Source organism: Ornithodoros turicata, chromosome 10, assembly GCF_037126465.1.
Source record: "Ornithodoros turicata isolate Travis chromosome 10, ASM3712646v1, whole genome shotgun sequence".
Taxonomy (NCBI): Eukaryota; Metazoa; Arthropoda; class Arachnida; order Ixodida; family Argasidae; genus Ornithodoros; species Ornithodoros turicata.
The window spans coordinates 22,961,725-22,981,775 of NC_088210.1; the positions used below are offsets into that span (position 1 = coordinate 22,961,725).

At 47.2% G+C, this 20,051-nt stretch overlaps 1 protein-coding gene across 4 annotated transcripts in view; it reads right to left on the minus strand.

The window, feature by feature from the left end:
• Positions 1-1,298: 1,298 nt before the first annotated feature.
• LOC135371080 (chondroadherin-like protein) overlaps positions 1,299-20,051 on the minus strand; it is a 157,765-nt gene continuing 139,012 nt past the window's right edge. For all 4 annotated transcript variants that reach the window (XM_064605069.1, XM_064605068.1, XM_064605070.1 and 1 more), the window contains 5 exons: positions 16,250-16,468; positions 14,814-15,063; positions 13,740-13,920; positions 8,273-8,412; positions 1,299-3,414 (listed from right to left, as the gene is read on the minus strand). In XM_064605069.1, the coding sequence (XP_064461139.1) occupies positions 3,173-3,414; positions 8,273-8,412; positions 13,740-13,920; positions 14,814-15,063; positions 16,250-16,468 (1,032 nt within the window). In that variant the 3' untranslated portion in view covers positions 1,299-3,172. The remainder of the gene's footprint in view (positions 3,415-8,272; positions 8,413-13,739; positions 13,921-14,813; positions 15,064-16,249; positions 16,469-20,051) is intronic.

Below are 20,051 nucleotides of genomic sequence, written 5' to 3' on the forward strand. Positions count from 1 at the left end.
CGGAGTGCACGCGACGTTTCGACGCCGGAAAAACGCCCCATGCGTTTCTGCGCGCTCGATGCCGATGTTGATGACGATGACGATTTGGTGCTTACAATCGCATGAAAGCGTATATCTGTTACAGTACCACTAATACAAAAAATAAAAAAGAAAGAAAAATATAATAAGAATAATAATGACAATAATAATAATAATTCGTGTCATAAATCAACCTCCCTCAGAAGCAATGTACGCGAGGTAGGAATGTCGTCTGTAAACATTGCGCGCTTTCCCAAATTTTCGAAAGAACCCTCAAGACTTCATAATTTCGGACTCTCCAAGGGCAGGTGGCGTCACGGTCAGCTCCTGCGTCCGTCTTCTAGTAATCGCCGCATGCATCCTTCAGGTCTCCGCTCTCCGCCCCACGTTGGAATGAGGCTGCCGACCAGCAGCAGTGGTGAGGAGACGGAAATCCACCTCGGAATAGCAATGTTGCCTGACGCGTGGCAGGCCAGCTACGACGTCATACGTCCCAAAACTAGAAATTAATTTTGCACTGACAAAAATCCATGACAGTTGGTCTCCTGCCTAGGGGAGACGGCAAAGTTTGGAGAAACCACGTGTGCCCGCTTACAGGGCAGCAAGGAGGCGTAGACCGTCATGGATCCACATGAGAAGCCACATGCGAACCCTGACGTTGAGGTGTTTCCTGTTACGTCCTTATTTAGGCGAGGAACCAACGCGGTAGCTCCACAGCTAATAGGGGAGAGTGGGAAACAGGGGAGTTGCGCTACAGCTGACCCGCTTGCATAGCGTAATAGGCAACAATACCGAAGTGCCCGCATACCACGATGCCCAGATACAATTTTGTGTATGGTTCGTAATGCAAGAGCGCGAATGTCAAGATGCAAGGTCGGGTTATCACGTGGTCAGGAGGTCATTAGCCTCTTATACATGAACTCGACAGGAGCAGGTAGAGTTGGGTCATCGAGCTGGACTAGCAGATGTAAGCACTGTGGGGTCGTCTGTCAAGTGAACCCGACAGCAGGGGGTAGGTTGACTCGACTCGACTCGCTAGACGCCGCTGCGATCACCTCAGGTTGGAGTGAGTTCATGTAAACAGCGTTGGGTCGCTGTTTACACTGTTCGCTGTTCGACTCAGCCAACAGGACCCTCTCCCGTCGGGTTCATGTAGACGAGGCTAATGTCAGACTGCAAGGAATGCAAAGAGTAGTCTTTGCGAAATCACTCGGAGCAAGGAGCAAGGCGCAGCAGCTCTTCTGGATATGTTGTGCCCGTGATACAAACATCGCATCATCAGCAACAAAAACAGCTTTTAATGATGCACAGTAGTCAAGCAGCGTATTCTGGCACAGGCAGCGAAGCGGGTCCATCGGTTATGATGGGATGCGACACCATCCAAAGTTCTCACTTCTTACGTCTCCCACAGTGAAACATGCATGCATTCCAGTGAGATTTAAGCACCTGCGGGCTTTGGCAATCGCAAAGTCCCTCTTCACATAAAACGACGTCTACGCCTTCAGGGGGGCAAACTCCCGCATTATTACCCGCAATTCTGTGCACAAAACCGCATTGCATCAGGTTGGTTCTCAGGGTATTCTTCAGTCGGACTTTGCAGGAAACGTGGTTCCTGCTACTCGAAGCGTTCGTGGATGCATGAGGGAGGCCTCTGTCCTTTTGAGTTTATATCGCTTCTCCGGACGTGGTAAAACACAATACAAACGACAAATGACTGTCACATTCGAAACAAAGTATACAGTCGGTTATCACTTATCAGCAACATATACATATCAGCAGCCTAGGTGAGATTTTTCTCGCCGTACCGAAAACTTTTTGACAGGTGAGCGTGTGTGCACTCCCGCGACTATCCTTATCGGAGTACCTTTTTCTTACGAGCCAATAACACTAACGCGAGTTCATGGTTATGTCTCACAACCACAAGGTATACAAAGTACGTCTATGGTCACTCGACACGGCCGTCCGCGAGTGCCGCGCGCCGAATCGAAACTTGGTAAGCCCATATATACTTAATCCCGATTAATTAATTAATCCCCTTAATCCCGATTTTTCACGATATGCACCCCGAACCAATCTTCTGAAATTCGGGCATAACCCGATTTCTCCACGAATTCCGCGAGGTCTTTCAACCTCATATGGCTCCACAGTGAGCCACGAAAGGGATGAACCACGTTATCAACCTTAATTCTTAAACACCTGAAGGTATTCCTGTCAGTCACCTCCTAGGTAGTACCAAAGGCAGGCTTTTTTTCTTTTTCTTCTTTTTGACAACTGTCGGAATTCGATTGTTCACCCATGCAATCATCTCTGCAGCTTGACTCACACGATTTTAGTTTCACCCGGAAAAACACCCGACAACACAAAACACGTGACAGAACACGCCCGATTCTTCCCAGAATTTCTTTTCAAAAGAATCACCCGATCTTTACCCCCGTCGAATATCAAAAATAATAAAACCCGAAAACGAAAAACCCTATAATATATATACTATATACTTTCCGTTCCGCAGGTACACGTAAGTTGAGGATATATTTGCCTGACTTTGCCGCGATATAGTACTTGATAATTATACGCGAGTTTTGAGTGACAGGTATTCGGCTAGACAACTACACAGATACTATCAGGTTTGGAATCCGAATGCGGTACACGCAAACTTGATTTAGAAAGAATCATGGGTATGGCGTTTTCACGCTCTCGTCCGGGCGACGAATGCTTCAATGTGCTCTGGCTGGACAAAGACTTTGGACAACGACTTAGGGCAATGAGTACTCGCAACAAACCGCCGAATGATGAATGTGTCGGTGGATTCGCGACGAATTGACTTTCTTTCACACAGTTAAACGTGGTGAGCAGCGCCACGCAGCGGGGAGTTCAGCGACTACCACACCGCAGCACAGCTCTGGATAGCGCGAGCCGGATATCCAAGGCAGGTGCTGCGCGACATTTCTTCCAACAATATTTGACCAGGTTCTTGACGGCATCCTCCGGCAGCCTCGTCTGTACGGTGTCTTGGCATTCGCAATACAAAAACCACCCGTGCAACGTGAGCAGGTCCTCATTTCCGCCACCAACCACGAACGTCGTCGCCCGTGAGCGTACCACAGAATCGCCATGCATGTCAACACTACAAGCGATGCAGTATTGACAACGCGTGTCATCCAGCAGCCAGAAAGGCCAGGCCTAGTAGGACCAGGTGGCCGAGTGTCCGCCGGGCGAGGAGGGAATCACAGCTGTTGCAGGGCAGACTCCCCGACGGAATGTCCAGGATGGACAGCTTGGAGAACTCCTCGGGGGAGCGGCATCGGGTCTCGCGAGGCTGATTGACGACCGTGCCTCCTTTCCCCATGAGCCAGCGGCGGAACCAGGATAGGCTGCAGTCGCAGTGAATCGGGTTGTCTGCACCAGGAGGGTTTGGGAATGAGAGACAGAAAAGCAGTGACGTCGTTAGAAGACACATCAGCACTCTTAGAACAAAGGGTGGAACAGTTACACCTTTTAGGAGGTAATATATTTTTTAAAGTTCTGCGTTAGTGCCGCGAAGCAACTGTGTTTATGAGCGGCGTACAGACGTGGACAGATGGAGAGAGGACAGCAGGCAGGAGTGAGGGACAGGGTGGTTAGTATGCGTCCTGGGCCGACTTCAGGGGGAATTGTGCCGACATTCGCCTGGAAAGTCTTCGGAAAACCCAGGGAAAATTTCTGACCGCACAGCTGGTGACAGGATTCGAACTCGTGTCACCTCCCAGTCTCGGCGTAGGAACCGATCATCCCAACCACTGTGCCACGGGAGCTAGTTTTTAGGAGGCAATATAGTTGTCGCATATGTTGTGCCTAAAAGGTTGCAAAGTTCAACCTGCTACCCGGCTGAAGTTGGCACAACATATTAGCGGAAATCCCAAAACAAATTTTAGTTTCAGATATCTTCGTTGTACAAAATGTGCTCAATGGCCATTGCACTGTCAACGCTGGGAAAGCAGCACTCCCCGAAAGTACATTGCTTCTGTGACTGTAATAACAGCTCTTAGACGCATTTTGTACTACACCTGAAAAGATGCGGTAACAGGCAAGGTTATCACCCTTTTTACACCACTTTCGTCAGACGCTGTAGAAGTTACCACCTTTTCACACCCTTTTGTCTTATAGAGTGTGGAAGTGCATGCCGGGGCGGTGTGTTGCATAAATCAGACGTTAGAGGCATGGGCGTTCCCAGAATTTTTTTCAAGGGAAGGGGGGAGGGAAGGGAGGGGGAGGGTTTCGAAGGGGGTTGCATAATTTTCCTTTCCCCACCTCTTTTCCTGGAGACGAACGCTGCGGACTGTGCAGTGTTCAGGTATTCATATTATTAAGACATCTGAGAAAAACCATAACGACCTATGATTAGAAGAGCTAACAATTTTCACAAGTGACCTTGAAGCTCTCGATAGGGGGGGGGGCACGCGCACCCCCCTTCCCTCCCTCTCGGTACACACATGGTTACAGGTCGACAAAGCTCTGGTACGTCGCAGACACCATCTATGTGCATTCTTCGGAGCCGACAAGAAACAATGCAAAACATGGCGGCGGTTCGGAGAGAATTGATTGATTGATTGATTGGAAAAGAAAAATATGGATATATGGATTCTTAAAGGCTGAGTCCAATACCTCCTAGCATTGGCTAGCACTAACAGCCTGGCAGCAGCAATTCTTTTGCACGAATTGCATAAACCGTCTCCATCACAACTGAGGCAAAATAGAGGTTGACGCATCATAAAATGAAAGTTTTGCGTTTGGGTGGATCGATAAATGAATAGTTTTACAACCTGGAGCTCGCTGTCGGTATTTGGGAAAATACACACATGTACATAAAACGGTTATAAATCAAACAAAATTGAGTGATGACGTGACCAGAAAACACGTTATTTTGCCTGTACACAGATTCTCGTCGCATCCGGAACACAGCTGTATCGCAGCCTGTTAAGTGCAGGGCAATTACAAAGTGACCGAAACACGTTACTTAAAAAAAAACAAAAACAATGTAAACATGTCTTTTGAAGGCGCTTTTGTCATTTCGGAGGAACTCTCGTTTCGGTGTGCTCCTTTTACCTAAACCACAAGCACAAATATTGTGAAACTACGAAGCACACAAGGATTGTGAAACGACACCATGCTTGATTCATCCGCTACCTTCGGCTGCACCAAAGCCCTACCCGCATCAAATAAATCCTCTATCCATCTTCGTCGACATCACGAAACTCGGCCAATTTTTGTCGTTAAACGCGAACTAACCGCGCTGTACCATATACATGCACGGCTGCAGTGAGGACTATACCAGGATTCCTTTTGTGGCTCGGTACAGTTTGGAACGTTCAAACCCTATTAAGATTGATCGAGGCTCGAGGGCGGAGAGGAGACCATCACGGCGGGCCGTTTCGGGAAAAGGTCTATTCTCTCCTCTCTGCCGTTGTGCGCGTCGACTGTCAGAAGCAGACGCGCTGTGCAGAAGGACAAAGGCTGGGCTGCTGGGTATATCGCTCAGACGGCGGGTTCAACGGCGATATTCAAAGGCCGTCGCATATTGTCCCGCTCAAAGTCTGAAGTTCTGTATACGGACGGAAGATAGTTTCTAAGCTAGAGCGTTCGTGAGAGGTTGACTGCGGTATTCAATGATACGTTAGAGGGAGGAACACACAGTATATATATAGCGCGGTTGCATTATCTCGTGACCGTTTTAGAAGCGTCAGTGCTTGAGGGATTTTATATATATATAGGACGGTTTCGAGCTTAGTGGATATTTCCATACTAGTATATTGTTCAACTTTAAAATTATGTTGGCCTCCGATTTGTTTGTGATAGTATTTGACGAGCTTTTTCCTTGGCGCATGCTACGTGAAGGATGTTATCGCTTGTGTGAGACTATTGGGCTCGAGGTATAGTTCCTCGAAAGTTGGTACCTGAGAAACGGTCATTTGTTGGTTAATAACTGAACGATTTGATACGTAATTTGATACGTACACTCTTAGAAATGAACTTCACCGCATAGCACGCTCCTAGCCAGCCATCACCCCGAATGACAACGTTCTCGACCCTGATTTGTTGAAAACGGGAGGAGGAGCCTATTTTGTGCTCATTATGCACGGCACAAAATAGGCTCCTCCTCCCGTTTTCAACAAATCTGGGGCGAGAACGTTGTCATTCGGGGTGATGGTTAGCTACGAGCGTGCTATGTGGTGAAGTTCATTTTTAAGAGTGTAGCAGCAACGATAGCTATTGACAACTACCATTTCACCAGCTATTGACAACTTGATATATAGACTATAGCAAACGACAAAAAAAAAAAAAAAAGAAGAAAAAAAAAGAAAAAAGACGGATGGAAGATAGAGGATGAAGGGTGGAGATGCGTAGGGGTGCATGAGTTCGTCGGGGAGAGCAAAGTGTTAGATGGGTCGTTGAGCAAGACCTGCCTTCTGCAGAAAGAGAATAAGGTTTTTTGGTTTAGCGGAACGTTCGGCAGAAGAACCACCGGGGCAGAGGATGTCCGCTAGCGTGCCCGAGCTGGAGTGATGGAGATGGGCTTCGCGCGCAGAATGGTATGCTCGGCAGTCTCGCAGGATGTGCTCGATTGTTTCAGATGGTCACATGCCCATGCGAATTCGCTACTTGCGGGCAAGAAATTCGGCGTCGCTTCGGCGTCGCGGGTAACACGGGGGTGTATCCCGCACTGCGGTCACGTGTAGCGCGAGTACACCCGCACTACCCGCACGCACTAAGCCCATCTCTGTGGCAAACTTATACTCATCAAGTAATGTAAACCTTTCTTGGTTGCACATACAACCCAACGGTCATTTGAGCTCGATACCGAGTACCGAGCAAAAGAGCCCCTCGAAAATGGCTCTCGCTCCTGTTCGAACGCCTCCTCCGCCCATTCGACTTCTCTATCCAGCAACATGCGAGCTGCTTATCTGGTGTTCTCAATGTTCCGTGATACGGCAGGGTTAGCGGTTCCCATGTCAGCCGCTTTCCCACGTACTTGATGAACGTTGCTTGGGCGTGGTTGTGAGTCTGTCTTTGCAACAACTTGCGAACTTTTTTTTTAAATGTCCGTTTAACTAAAAACAGCAGATGCTCCATGCAGTGCGCGTGGGATTAAGGGGCAATGACGTGCAAGAATATTTAACAAAAAAAAAGTTCGCTTCGCATATTCTTTGCGGCAGTCGTGCGAATTAACATAATTAATGAGCAATATGCAGGAAATATACTGAAGCGGCAAGCGCCCTGTCGTGTCTTCTTCCCGATACGTGTTCCTCGTCCATTTTTGCGCTTTTCCTGTCATCATAAATATACAGGAGTTCCTTACACGTTGGAGAAGATATTCATGGGTACAACGCGGGATGTCGTACGCTTTTGTTACCGACGGTGCCGATACAAAAGTTAAGCAACGCGGTAATGAGTAAAGGCTCGGCCGCTCACAACAAAAATTGTGTTTTTCCCGCTAAGTACCGGGCGTTCGGTGGGCGTGGGCAACAACAGCCAACTGAACATGCCTGTTTTCACTTTGGTAGCAAGCACCTGGCTCAATTTGCTAGTACCTAACAACCTATGAATGCAGAGTAACATGCCTTAATATTTTTTACTAACTTCTCTGCATAACTTCTTTTTACATACCCCCACCCTGCACTTTGAACCTACCTTGCACTAAAATCGGATTTCCATCTGGACGCATCCAGGTTGTAATAACATTCGAACGCGGGAGGTGACCCGGGTTGCCGGGCGCCGGCTGTGCTGTCTGGGTGTCTTCCTTGGGTTTTCCTCAGACGCTTTAAGACAAGTGTCGGCACAGTTACCTGTGAAGTCGGCCCAGGACGCACGATCCCCTCCTGCGATAGTCATGGCCGACTATACAGCAAGCCGTTCCATCACCACAACCACAGCCTACCCAAGCAGCAGCACATCTTGGCCCAATATTGGTCCAATATTGGGCCAATGTCGCCAATATTAGACCAATATTGGGCCAATATATTCCTACAATGCAGTGGCAAGTATACTTGCCACTGCATTGTAGAAATAGGGAGCTCAAAGTTAAGACTATTCCTTTAGGTAAGAGATGGACACGTGTGCCTGCTTGGATAGCAGTGGATAGTCGCAGATTCCCGCGCAGGTTTGCTATGTGCGGGTAGAAATAATAAAGTGTCGCTGCGCGTAAAACGGGAGTACACCGGCGTTGTGCTGGTATACACGGATAGTTCGTTACGTGTAACTGATGTACCATGTAACGTACCGTGCACGTCGAGAATAACTAGAGTGTCCATGACGGGCGCAAACACGTCGTAGTTGAGCAGGGCGATCTCGTTGGACTGCAGGTAGAGCCACTCCAGGGCGTCCAGATTGTCCAGGGCTCGAGGCTCGATTGTTTGTAGCCTGCACATATTTAAAAGCATGCCATATCTTTTTATCATGAGTGTACTCGCTGGAGGGTGTAGCCAACACCACCTAGATAGAGATAGCCTGCGCATTGCCTCCTCCCCCACTTTCAATTAAGAGTCAGAATTCGTCTGCTACCGCGATTCATCGTTCTGCGAATTCAAGAACCCGCAAATGATTGCAGCTCACCTGGAACCTGCAGACCTAAACATTTAGACAAAAAGTGCAAGACGCTTTCCAGAAAACCAGTTCTGAGAAAGATATTGAGACCGTTTTGCGCTTTATTTCCAAGTTTTATTACCCATTTAGTACCCGGGGAAGTTCAATCACAACTAGCAGACGACGGTGGTTCTTCTCCATGGCCACGACCGCTGAAAGCACGTTCGTGATTGGCTACTGCCGTGGAAAACACGATCCTTATTGGCTGACTCTTAATTGTTACGTCACGTCGACGAGCGCGCAGGCTTTCGGTATCTAGGTGGCGTTAGTGTAGCCACCCAAGTGCTTCGTCATCCCGCCCCAAGAGTACAAACGGAGTTCTCGATGATTTCGTGGCCCGCTCCCGGCATCCAATTTTATACTGCTGGCTTATTTGACAGCCTGGGTACTCAGTATATGGAAACGCCACAAATTTCGTTCAGATTCACCTCGTAGTTTTTTTTAATAGAAAATTCAGATTTAGTATTACGGGCAACCCTGTTTCTAAGACCCAATACGAACTCCGCAGTTGGCGCCACGTCGGCGAACATAAACATGCCAATAACAATTGGAGCATACAGCGACATCTGTGGACGGCTACCACCACCATGCCGGCTCACTGCACGTGCTGCATTTTGCCTAGATGACTCTCATGGTGATTCTTCTGACTGTTCTGTTACTCATTTCCACGATGTACCGACGTTCTTCCATTTTGAGAGAATATATGTCGGGAACTATCTCGTTTGAACAAACTGTTCATAGAAAGTTCAAGAACTCGGCTACTTAGACTTAGCCGATAGAGGGTTGGGGACATATAACACTGTTGCTCGACGAATGGACGATTGTTTCCCACCAGGCGTAGCCCCGCGTCTTTTCACCACAATTTCAGTCGTGATTAAAAATATTTAGTGTTTTCTGTCGCACGTAAGATTTGCAGTGTGGGGTTTCTTTCGGAATAAGCTTTCAAATGCCGCTGCCAATATTAACAGCTTGCCTGCCGCTTTACAGTACCTTTAATATCCCCGGGACATCCATATACGTACAAGGTTGCAAACGCCCTGAATATCTGGATATCCATGGGATGCCTATGGGATGCCCCAGAACGACATTCGCGTTTCGGTTTTACCCAGTAAATAACAGACGTCCCAGTTATGTCTGCCGGATATCGCGCTCTGGATGTTTGGATGTATAGGAAGCAGCATGCAGATCCAGATATCCATGCTTGCACGAACGTTGAGGAAAAGTTGCGGTTGAGTAAATTCCTCAGTACCGTCGTCAGTAACTTTGCCACTACTTTATGAACGAGCAACGTTGAGTACAGTGGCGTGTGCTCGAAACACTACCGAAGCTAGTGAGGACACCACTGAGGAATTTCCTCATCATTCGTGAAAAGCGCTCCCGTGGGCGTCGAAGCGGTGAAGTGTAGAATGGAGGAGTGTTAAGTCTGGTGATAAGATTAGTAACATAACACTCTTCCCACGTTAAAGTGCACGTGGCTGGGCATCCGCAGGAGGGCGCCTTTATTGGGCGAGATGTCGGCGGAGGAGAGCGAGGAGGAAAGCAGGCGCGAAGAAAATATCCCGGAAGAAATGCCCAAGCGTTACACGAACGATGCTGGAAGATACTCTCAGGATACTCGACGGAAAGGGCTCAAAGCAATGCAGCTACCATACGAGCAACGGAAGGGGGAATATTCTCTGCCGAGTGGACAGAATCTTCCCCGCAGGAGCAGGGAATACTGCGTGACTGCGTGAATAAGGCGTGACTGATGAGAGAAAGAGATACGATCGCGTGCACCCAAATAACTCTGGCGTATATGTTGCTGCTTGCGCCCTCGCACCCCCGCCGACATATCGACGCAATTAAGGCGCTCGTGCGGATAACCGTTGAAGATACGGCGGATTCCTCCGTGACACACTGGGGAAAGACACGACTGACGATACAAGGTGTGGTTTGCCTTGATTTCAACCTCGTTCATAGACATGAATGTCAGGATCGAAGACAAACAAAAAGTAACTCAAAATAATACAGATTCCCACCCCATCACACATACACTCTTAAAAATGAACTTCACCGCATAGCACGCTCCTAGCCAACCATTATCTCGAATGATATCGTCATCTGCCCTGATTTGTTGAAAACGGGAGGCGTACGCCTTTTTGTGACACTTATGCTGTTCATAATTGTCACAAAATAGGCGTACGCCTCCCGTTTTCAACAAATCAGGGCAGATAACGATGTCATTTGAGATTACGGTTGGCTAGGAGCGTGCTATGCGGTGAAGTTCATTTCTAGGAGTGCACTCTTAAAAATGAACTTCACCGCATAGCACGCTCCTAGCCAACCATCATCTCGAATGATATCGTCATCTGCCCTGATTTGTTGAAAACGGGAGGCGTACGCCTTTTTTGTGACACTTATGCTGTTCATAATTGTCACAAAAAAGGCGTACGCCTCCAGTTTTCAACAAATCAGGGCAGATAACGATAGTATCATTAGAGATTATGGTTGGCTAAGAGCGTGCTATGCGGTGAAGTTCATTTTTAAGAGTGTATACACCATGAACAGAAGGAGTAATCTGGGGAGCAATTATGGATGACAAAAAAAAAAAAAAAAGAGAGAGAGAGAGAGAGACCGATTACCACAAGTTTGGAGCGGGAGCTGCGAAAAATTAAAAAGGTCACCGTGGCTACTTGAGCTTGTTAAATTACATTCTTGCAAATACCTACAAAAAAAAAAGCTCAACAAAGCCAGAAAATCCTTTGTAGCATGACCCTGGAATTTACTCCCCAACACTACGAACAGTGCCCCCATCTAAACTTCCGTGCAATTCGTCTAGACGACGGCAAAAGCGTTGGGGTGCAGACAAGCTGGTAGATTGCAAGTGGGGAATAAAATCCGAGACAGGGTATTTCTTTGCTCCCTGTCTCGGGTTTTATTCTCTATTTGTAATGCATCTGTAGACCCCCCGAAAAGGACCGAAATTACTCTCTCTCTCTCTTTCTTTTATTTCCTAGAACGTATATAAATGCATATAAACTTGGCACTCCATGTTGGTTTACATTTTACGACAAAATAAATGACGCGTGCGGCAGAAAGCCCGCAAGCAAGGAGGCGCATTTTGTTCCGGAGGAACGACCCGCATATTAGGTAATGCGTAACGACAGCAAAGCTCGCATCAAACGTACTAAAACGCCTACAATGTTCCTCTTTATAGGGCTCCTCTAGATAGACCGATTCCATCAGGGATGCTGCGGACGTCTCCTGACGAAGTCTAATAAAAGCGGCAATTGAAAAGGAAACCTGGGCCCCGAATGCCTGGTCCGCACACATAGAGTGGTCGCAGAACAAAAGAGGGGGGGGAATGCCTTCGTTTTGTGCCCGTCTATAGCGCTCCTACTCTCAGTTTGTGGCGAGTAATTCCCCGGGAGATAACGTTGTTTCCGGGCTCCTTCGACAAAGGCGAGCGCCCGCTGCGTGATTGTGTATCGAGTTCGAGATTAGGATGCCCTTATGCCACTGGCCCGGCGCCGCCGCGGTCCACGACTGCTTCGGGAGAGAGTAGTAATTTGCGGAAGGCTTAAGTCCGCGCTGGCGAGAGAGTAGTTTTTAGGGAACGTAAACAAACAAAAAGAAGCGAAAAAACACTGGTTACAAAAAATGAGTTCTCTCTTCCCAAAGCCGGCTTTGTCAGAGCAGAAGGATTCTGTTGTGGTAAAGTACGCTCCATCGATTCTGCTTTTTTTTTTCTCGTTACTTTTATCGTGTGGTCGATGCAGCATTGGATACACGACGCTCAGGGAAACTGGAAGGAACTCGAAGAATGAAAAAGGTATATTAAAGGAGAACAGAAAAAAAAACCTATACGATATTGTAGCCCATAATTTAGTGTTGTACTCCACGTTTCGTAACATGTGGAAGTTCAAAGTTAATTAAATATTCGCGCTGAACCATGGACCTCAAACTTTTGTATGATGCGTCTAACGGTCAGAGAAGGAACGCACAAGGTAAAGCTAAGGTCCAAGGGTAATTGGAGTAGATTTACACGCATGGTGTATCAGCCTATATAGTGCGGCGATATGCTGCACGTGCCGCGGGGTAAGGCAGCGGGTAGGAACTCACAACAAGGAAGTCACCCTGTTTATCACCTAATGAAGCAACAGCGTACGAGCAGCAAAACCAATAAAGTTACGTCGAAAATAATGTACGCGGCATTAGCCCTGTATTCACACGAGCAACATTCCGACAGAATATTCCAGTATAGAAGGAAAAGCAAAACAAACTGCTCACGCTGCTGTCTTGCGTTCAGCATTCGCCGGTAGTGTCGAGCAGGACGCCGGAATATCGGGAGTGGCGAACTGCGCAAGTAGCAGACGATACCATCGGCACTGTCGTCTACTACGGAATATCTTACGGTTGAGCCAAGACAACGCCATCTAGACACAGAAGGCCTGCTTAATACCTCCTCTCACTCCTTCGCACGTAGACATCCGCCAATCGCAGCAGCCAGCCAAGATGTCAGCCAATTCCCGCAGACCTCTAGGCGGTGTTGTCAAAAACCACACCGCTTAAATGACGTGACGTAACAGTTCGGAGTCCGCCAATCACGACCGTGCTTCGGCCACCGTAGCTATGCAGACGAGTCGAAATCAGCCGCATGGGAAGCCACTAGTAGCCGCGGAAAGGTGATGGTGATGTGATAAAAAAGAAAAACGGGGGATGTGCGACGCGACGAAGTCGAACCGGCTACCCCAGCACGCTTATACGCAGAAAATACAAACAGATGAACGAGTTAAAGTGAAGGAGTCCAACATGTAGCTCAAAAGTTTCAACCAAGTGAGCCACAGAGAGTCTGATTTTGTGTGCGCAGAAGCGAGTGGAGGCACGAGGCAGGCTTTCTTTGTCTATAGGTAACGTTGGTACTGTACACATAGCAGACGACACCATTAGGCCTGTCGTCTGCCACGGAACATGGCTGAGTCGCAGGATATTCCGCATGGTTAGAGGAGTACGGAAAGACGTGATGTTGAGCGCTCGCGCTCGCGGTCATGGTCACGTGGCAGCAGAAAGTTACGACGTTTCGCGCATCTCCCGCTGGAGTATATACAGGGGAAACACGAACGTACCCGTTCTTTTGGAGGTACATGAACTTGAGACTTCGGCCATATCCCTCGAAGGCGTTGGAGGCAATGAAAGAGATGTTATTGCCTCGAAGGTCGAGCTCTCGAAGCAGCGTCAAATTCTGGAAGGCACTGCTAGGAATGGCATCCACGTTGTTGTGACCCAGCTTCAGATATTCTATAGAGTCTGCGTTGGAACGAGAAAAGGTGCAAGCACCGGGGACGCTTTAATTTTCGACTAAAATAAACACGCAGTTATATACTTGTTGTTCGTTCTTAAACACACTACTCGCGGAAATTTAAGGTACGTTTTAGTATCAATGCATTATTAGCACCCTCTCGCATCAAACATTCATCTGCTGCTATCATTACATCCCTTTGGCCATGCGGAACCGCAGCAACAAACTTGAACGATGCGTTCAAATACGGGTGATGCCGAAACAACGACCAGTTTCCTGTCATGAGGGTTGTAAACGTAGGCAGTAAATTGGCTCCATCTTTGGATGTTTAAATATGCTTTTACTGAGCGTATCGTTGGTGGAAAAATTTTGCCGAAATTCTTTTTGAAATGCTATTAATTTTTTACTGAAAGCCTTTAACGTTTCGCGGAAATCGTTTTTCTCTTCGTTTTTCTTTTTGTATTGGTGCTGTTGCGGTTACACAATTTCAGCATACCAAACTTTGTCGAGATTGATACCGCCATATTTTTCTTTTTCTTTTAAACCAATCAATCAATCATCGTTCCGTAAACACAGTCCGGCGATCACGTGGTGGTGAAACTGTCACAAAAGTTTGCCACATAAAGCTGTCGCTTTAGAAGCACACGTGTGGTACTTAATAGTTTATCGATACAAAAAATAAATAGTTTCACAGACGAGCTGCAAAAAGCGTTTTCTTAATTTTCATTCATTCGGAAGCTGCATGCGATAAAACAATCTTTGTGAGGAAAAGTCCCAACACAATACGCACACAGCCTGCAGTTAAGCTTCACCTTCCAGAGACAAGGTAGAGCAAACTTTACAGGAGCTCGCGAATGCTATACGAGCAAGGGGCCCAGAGCAAGGCAGGCAGCTAGCGTACCCTGGATGCCTTCGAACGCAGCTGGATGGATGTACTGCAGGCCGTTGCGCTCGATGTCCAGCGAGATGAGAGAGCGAAGCGGAGCGAAGGCAGCAGCCGGCAGCTCCCGGATGTGATTGTCTGCGAGATTTAGGATCTCAAGTCCGGAACCGAGAGTGGGGAGGCGGTCCGCGCTCAATTCGGATATGCGGTTCTCCTGAAGGTCCAGTTGCTGAAGCACCGAAATGCCTTGCAGGGACTCGGACGGAACCTGAGTGCGAAAGAATAGCGATAATTGTAATGCAAGTCATAGCGCGGGCCAGCAAATTTCTAACAAGTTTTGCGAATAGTCCTGAACAAAATGAAGAACTGTCATATACGTATACAGGGTGTTTCAGTTAAATCCTCGGGCTAAATAATTCGCGAGCGGGTGCACCAATCGAAGAACTTTTTTTTTATTACAAGTATCTGTCCGATACCGCCTATACAAGCTGCGCACCGTGTGACTGAGTGGGAGGCGCTCATTATTTAAATAAAAATTCAAATTAGTTTCGTGAAAAAAGCGTCACTTCTAAAGCAGGGCGCCGTCGACATTAAAATGGGTACTACCCCTTTTGGGACCTTCAGTGAACAGCTTTTAGAGAAAAATCTGCCACCGAAGCGGTAATTTGTTGCAGTAATTAATTGGTTTCGGTTTACGTATATTTGTCGCGGCTGGTCGCGGCGAAGAGCAAAAGGATGTAATTCATGTGTGCAATTCATTGGTGTCTAAGGGAGTGAAAGAGCGCCTTTTTGCGCGACAAAATTATGTAAACCGAAACCAATTAATTACTGCAAAAAAATGACCCGCTTCGGTGGCAGATTTTCCCAAAGGGGTAGTAGTCATTTTAATGCCGACAGCGCCTTGCTTTATAAGTTACGTTTTTTCACGAAACTTATTTGAATTTTTATTTAAATAATGAGCGTCTCCCACTCATTCACACGGTGCGCAGCTTGTAGGCGGCATCGGATAGCTACTTGTAAACAAAAAAGTTCTTCGATTGGTGCGTCCGTTTGCGAATTATTTAGGCCGGGGATTTGACTGAAACACCCGGTAGATACATGAGAGACCGCCTTTTTTTTTCCCCTCCGCACTATAAAGCGATAGGAAAAAATAAGGCCAGAAAAAGAAAGAAAAGTGAAAAGTAAAAAAAGCTGGATTTTGTGCGTCTTACAGTGCAAACATTATATATTGAGCAAAACTTCGCATTACTATGTGAAACCTCTTCGTATGTGTGGGGCAACACAGTGTCACGGAAATCGCGAGTGAGGTGTGATCGGTAAATCCTTGCTCGAGCTGGGTATTTCGCGTTTTTCGCGACAATTCGCTTAATTGGGTCTGTCGACGGCCAAAGTACGGAAGATGAGTAAAATGAAAACTTTCCAGCAAATATCTGGAGGAATGTAACAAAGAATACCTGAGCGAGGAAGTTCCTTCCGAGGTTAACCCTGGTGAGGTTCCCGCCGATACCCCTGAATGCCATGGCGTCCACGGTGACGATGTGGTTACCGTACAGCGAGAGACGGAGCAGCGAGATGAGACCCCGGAAGGCCCATTCGTGAACCACTTGGATGCGGTTGTAGCTCAGGTTCAGAGACACCAGGGCTGTCAACACCCTCAGTGCATCCGTCGGCACCTGTACAACACACCGTGTACCACGTCTGTATATCACCCTATATACACCATTGTTAATTTACATCACTGTGGGGACGTTCACGTTTTCTATTTTTCACATAGACGAAATTGGTATGCCGTATATATGTGGCGTATACTATATGTGCCGTATATATGTGGTATTAAAAAAGTAAAGAAAGAAAGCTTCTATTAGTCCCCATGCAGACCCCAAAATTTATTCCCCCGAGTCCCGAAAGGGAGTAATGGTCGTGGCAATGGATGCAGTCTCGAAAAGATCGGCCCAGGAGGCATATACTAACGCTCCTGTCCCCCACTCCTATGTCCCCACTCCCCTGTCCTCTCTCCATCTGTCCACGCCTGTACGCCGCTCATAGCCACAGTTGCTTCGCGGCACTAACACATAATTAAAAAAAGGTATAGGAAAAGTCTAAATTACTCCGTTTTGTTTTTCTTTTTTTCGAAGAGTGTGTATATGACGTTGTCTTAGTACGATCCTAGCAAAAGTAGAAAGCGATATTTATTGTGAAAGTGTAGTGAGATATGACACACTAAAAAAAAAAAAAAAGAATAGAAGAGTAATTTTAGAAGTTTTGGGGACTAGATGCACATGTTGTAGCCTGATATGAAAGTAACTGTTCCGCGAGGCGGAAGCACACGAACAGACGAACACAACGCAATTTTCGACAACACACACGAGAGGTGGGTGGTTCGATCCCGCCGCTGTCTGGTTTTTTCAACGACTGCCATATTTCAATTGCTGGAACCATTATGTCGTTTCGAGACTAAATGCACAAAAGTTGATTCGAAATTTAGGGACTACATACGCAGTGCTTGGGGTGTAAATTTCAGGATCAAGTACTAAAATGGGAGGCAGAAGATGTAACTGCTCCCCAAATGCTCCTTTCTTCCCAAGAGTATGTTCCTGGTCGCGGAAACTACACCCGTCACCTGTGAGCACCGTATGATCAAACAACGCGAGGAGCTTTATAACCTATTCCCCCATTGGATATGGTGTTAATAAGGTCATGGAGTCTATGGAGTCATGGGCTATGGAGTTATAAAGTTTCAAAGCTCTCGTCTGCGAAGTAGATGTAATAACAACTGGAATTCGACAGGTAGTAACGTTCGACATGTGGAACATGCGTAATACAGTACATACCGAAAAGAAAAAGAAAAAGAAACAACTTGTTGATGAAAGGTGACGCTTCAGTAAGGCATGGAAGCAAATTACACTGTTATACTACTATACTACCTATACAACCTATACAATATACTACCTATAAAAGTTCACCCTTGCAGGTGGAACATTCCTTTGTCCGCGCGGAACTCTAATTGGCGGGTTTCATCGTGGTAAATTTCAAACCGATTCAACACCGCAATCTAAAGTTACAACCAAAAACCTCCAAATCCGTATGGGAAAACAATCAAGGTGGAAGCCATGTTGAGTCATCTTTTATAGGTAGCTATATCGCTTATAATTCCGCGTATAATACGGTTTATATCTAAAATAGCGCACTGTAACTTCCATAAAACATGTACCATTTTCTCGTCGCACGACGTAACTCTCCACTGGCCGCTCAGAACGTTTACTACGTGGCGAAAGTACAGCGAAGTCCGCCGCAGACAACCTGCGGGTACACTTCCACCGCAAGTAATAAAGGTGCTATTCTACACGATGTCCCCCGGTGTTAGGTGAGCGGGACACTTGACAAGGAAACACGACGACTACCGCAGCGGAAGAGGGGGACAGCGTGCAAACAGACAACATGACGACGGGGCAAGGTTTTGTGCTCCCACTGTTAGTACTCCTACGATCTTGACATGCTTCTATAATGGAGTGAGTCTTTTTTTTTTCTCTCTCTCTGTATATATTTGCGCATTCCTCTCGTCTTGCTAACAAGGCCCTGGCTGCCACCGCCTGAAGACCTCATTATTTTGCTCCATTATTGCCCGGCAGTTTGCTTCTCTTTTACGCACGGTGCTGTCTCTCTCCCCCTCTCTCTCTGTACCGATAGTTTGTTCGCACTCGTTTTGCTCCGCTCCTTGAATAATGAATTACGGGTAACGGCGTCATCACATGGGAGTGCGGAGGGGAATAGAGCGAGCTCCAGGGAAGGAGGAAGGAGTGAAAGGGTAGAGAGTGAGGCTGTTTTTCTTTTTTTTCCCGGGGGTCTTTTTACGTAGCGCCTAAGGCGGTTAGATTTCAAGCGCTGGAGGAAGCGTGAGGGCTACACTCTTGAAAATGAACTACTCCGCATAGCACGCTCCTTGCCAACCATAATATCGAATGATATCGTTATCTTCCCTGATTTGCTGAAAACGGGAGGTGTACGCCTTTTTTGTGACAATTATGAAGAGCATAAGTAGCCACCGAAAGCCTGTCGTTGAAATCGTCTGTCGCGATTGGCTGAAGCAGACAACATTACGACTCTGTATGTCCATGTGACCGGAGGCATTAAGCAGGCGTTCTGTATCCACATTAAAAAAAGAAAAAAGAATAAAAAGCAATGTCACTGCATAACACGGTCGGAATCAAATGGTATTCACAATGATGATAATATTGTCTTTCCCGATATACTGAAGATGGAAAATGTACGCGTTTTCGCAGCAATTGACATGTGTCCCGATTTCTACAGAAAGCACCTCCTGTTTTCAACAAAGCTGGACAGAGAATGTTATCGTTCTGAATGACAGTTGGCTCTGAGCGCGTTATGCTGTGAAGCGCTGTTTTTAAAGTGCATAGGTGGCTTTGGTACTGTGCATCTTTCCCCCTCTCATCTTTCACAGCATCCCCTACGACTTCTGGAATAATAGAGGTGGGCATACAAAGTCTCTTTACTTCCTTCTCGTCAGGCGACAACTGAACATGCCTGTGTATCACACGCTGATAACCTCGACAGGACGGCGCGGATTACGCTCGAGCCCCTCTACACAGAGATTCCTCGCATGCACTGCTGCACCAGCCGCATTAAAACTGCAGCGGTCAGTCATCATGCGAGGGCTTGACAGCGTGCTCTTAATTAAACCACCTGGCGACGACGCAGCCAACTGCCAAGAGCGCGACAAAGTTGAAAACGGTCGTTACATGGGAGTTTCGTGCTGGGAACACGATGCTTGCGGAGCAGCGATTCGAGAGGACAGTTACCCGCAAAATCTCTCCGGTTCAAGTGCTCAAAATGTCCTTCCTATCGCTACGCGGACATGATAGAACTCCAGATATGACACTTTGTATACTGTAACGTTTCATATTTAATGTGACCGAGATATTCGTAGTTGGTGAAATATTGGGCTTCTTCGCTCTCTGATTCGCTCTTGGTGACAGTCGTCTGGTGGAAGCATGCGCGGGTGAGGAAACGGAAGAACGGGACCTTTATTCTGCATTCTTCGGTAGCGTGACGTGGAATCGAATTATTACAGAGCGAATAGACGATTTTACAAAGACGCGCGCGCCACCAAGCGCACGGCGCAAAGCAGCATGGGAGCTTTGAGGGACACTGCTCTGTCGTCTGCTTCGGTTATGGTTCACTACACCAGCTGACGCTGCTGCTGCGCACACCGGAAATGTTGTTGTTCTTCTTCTACCT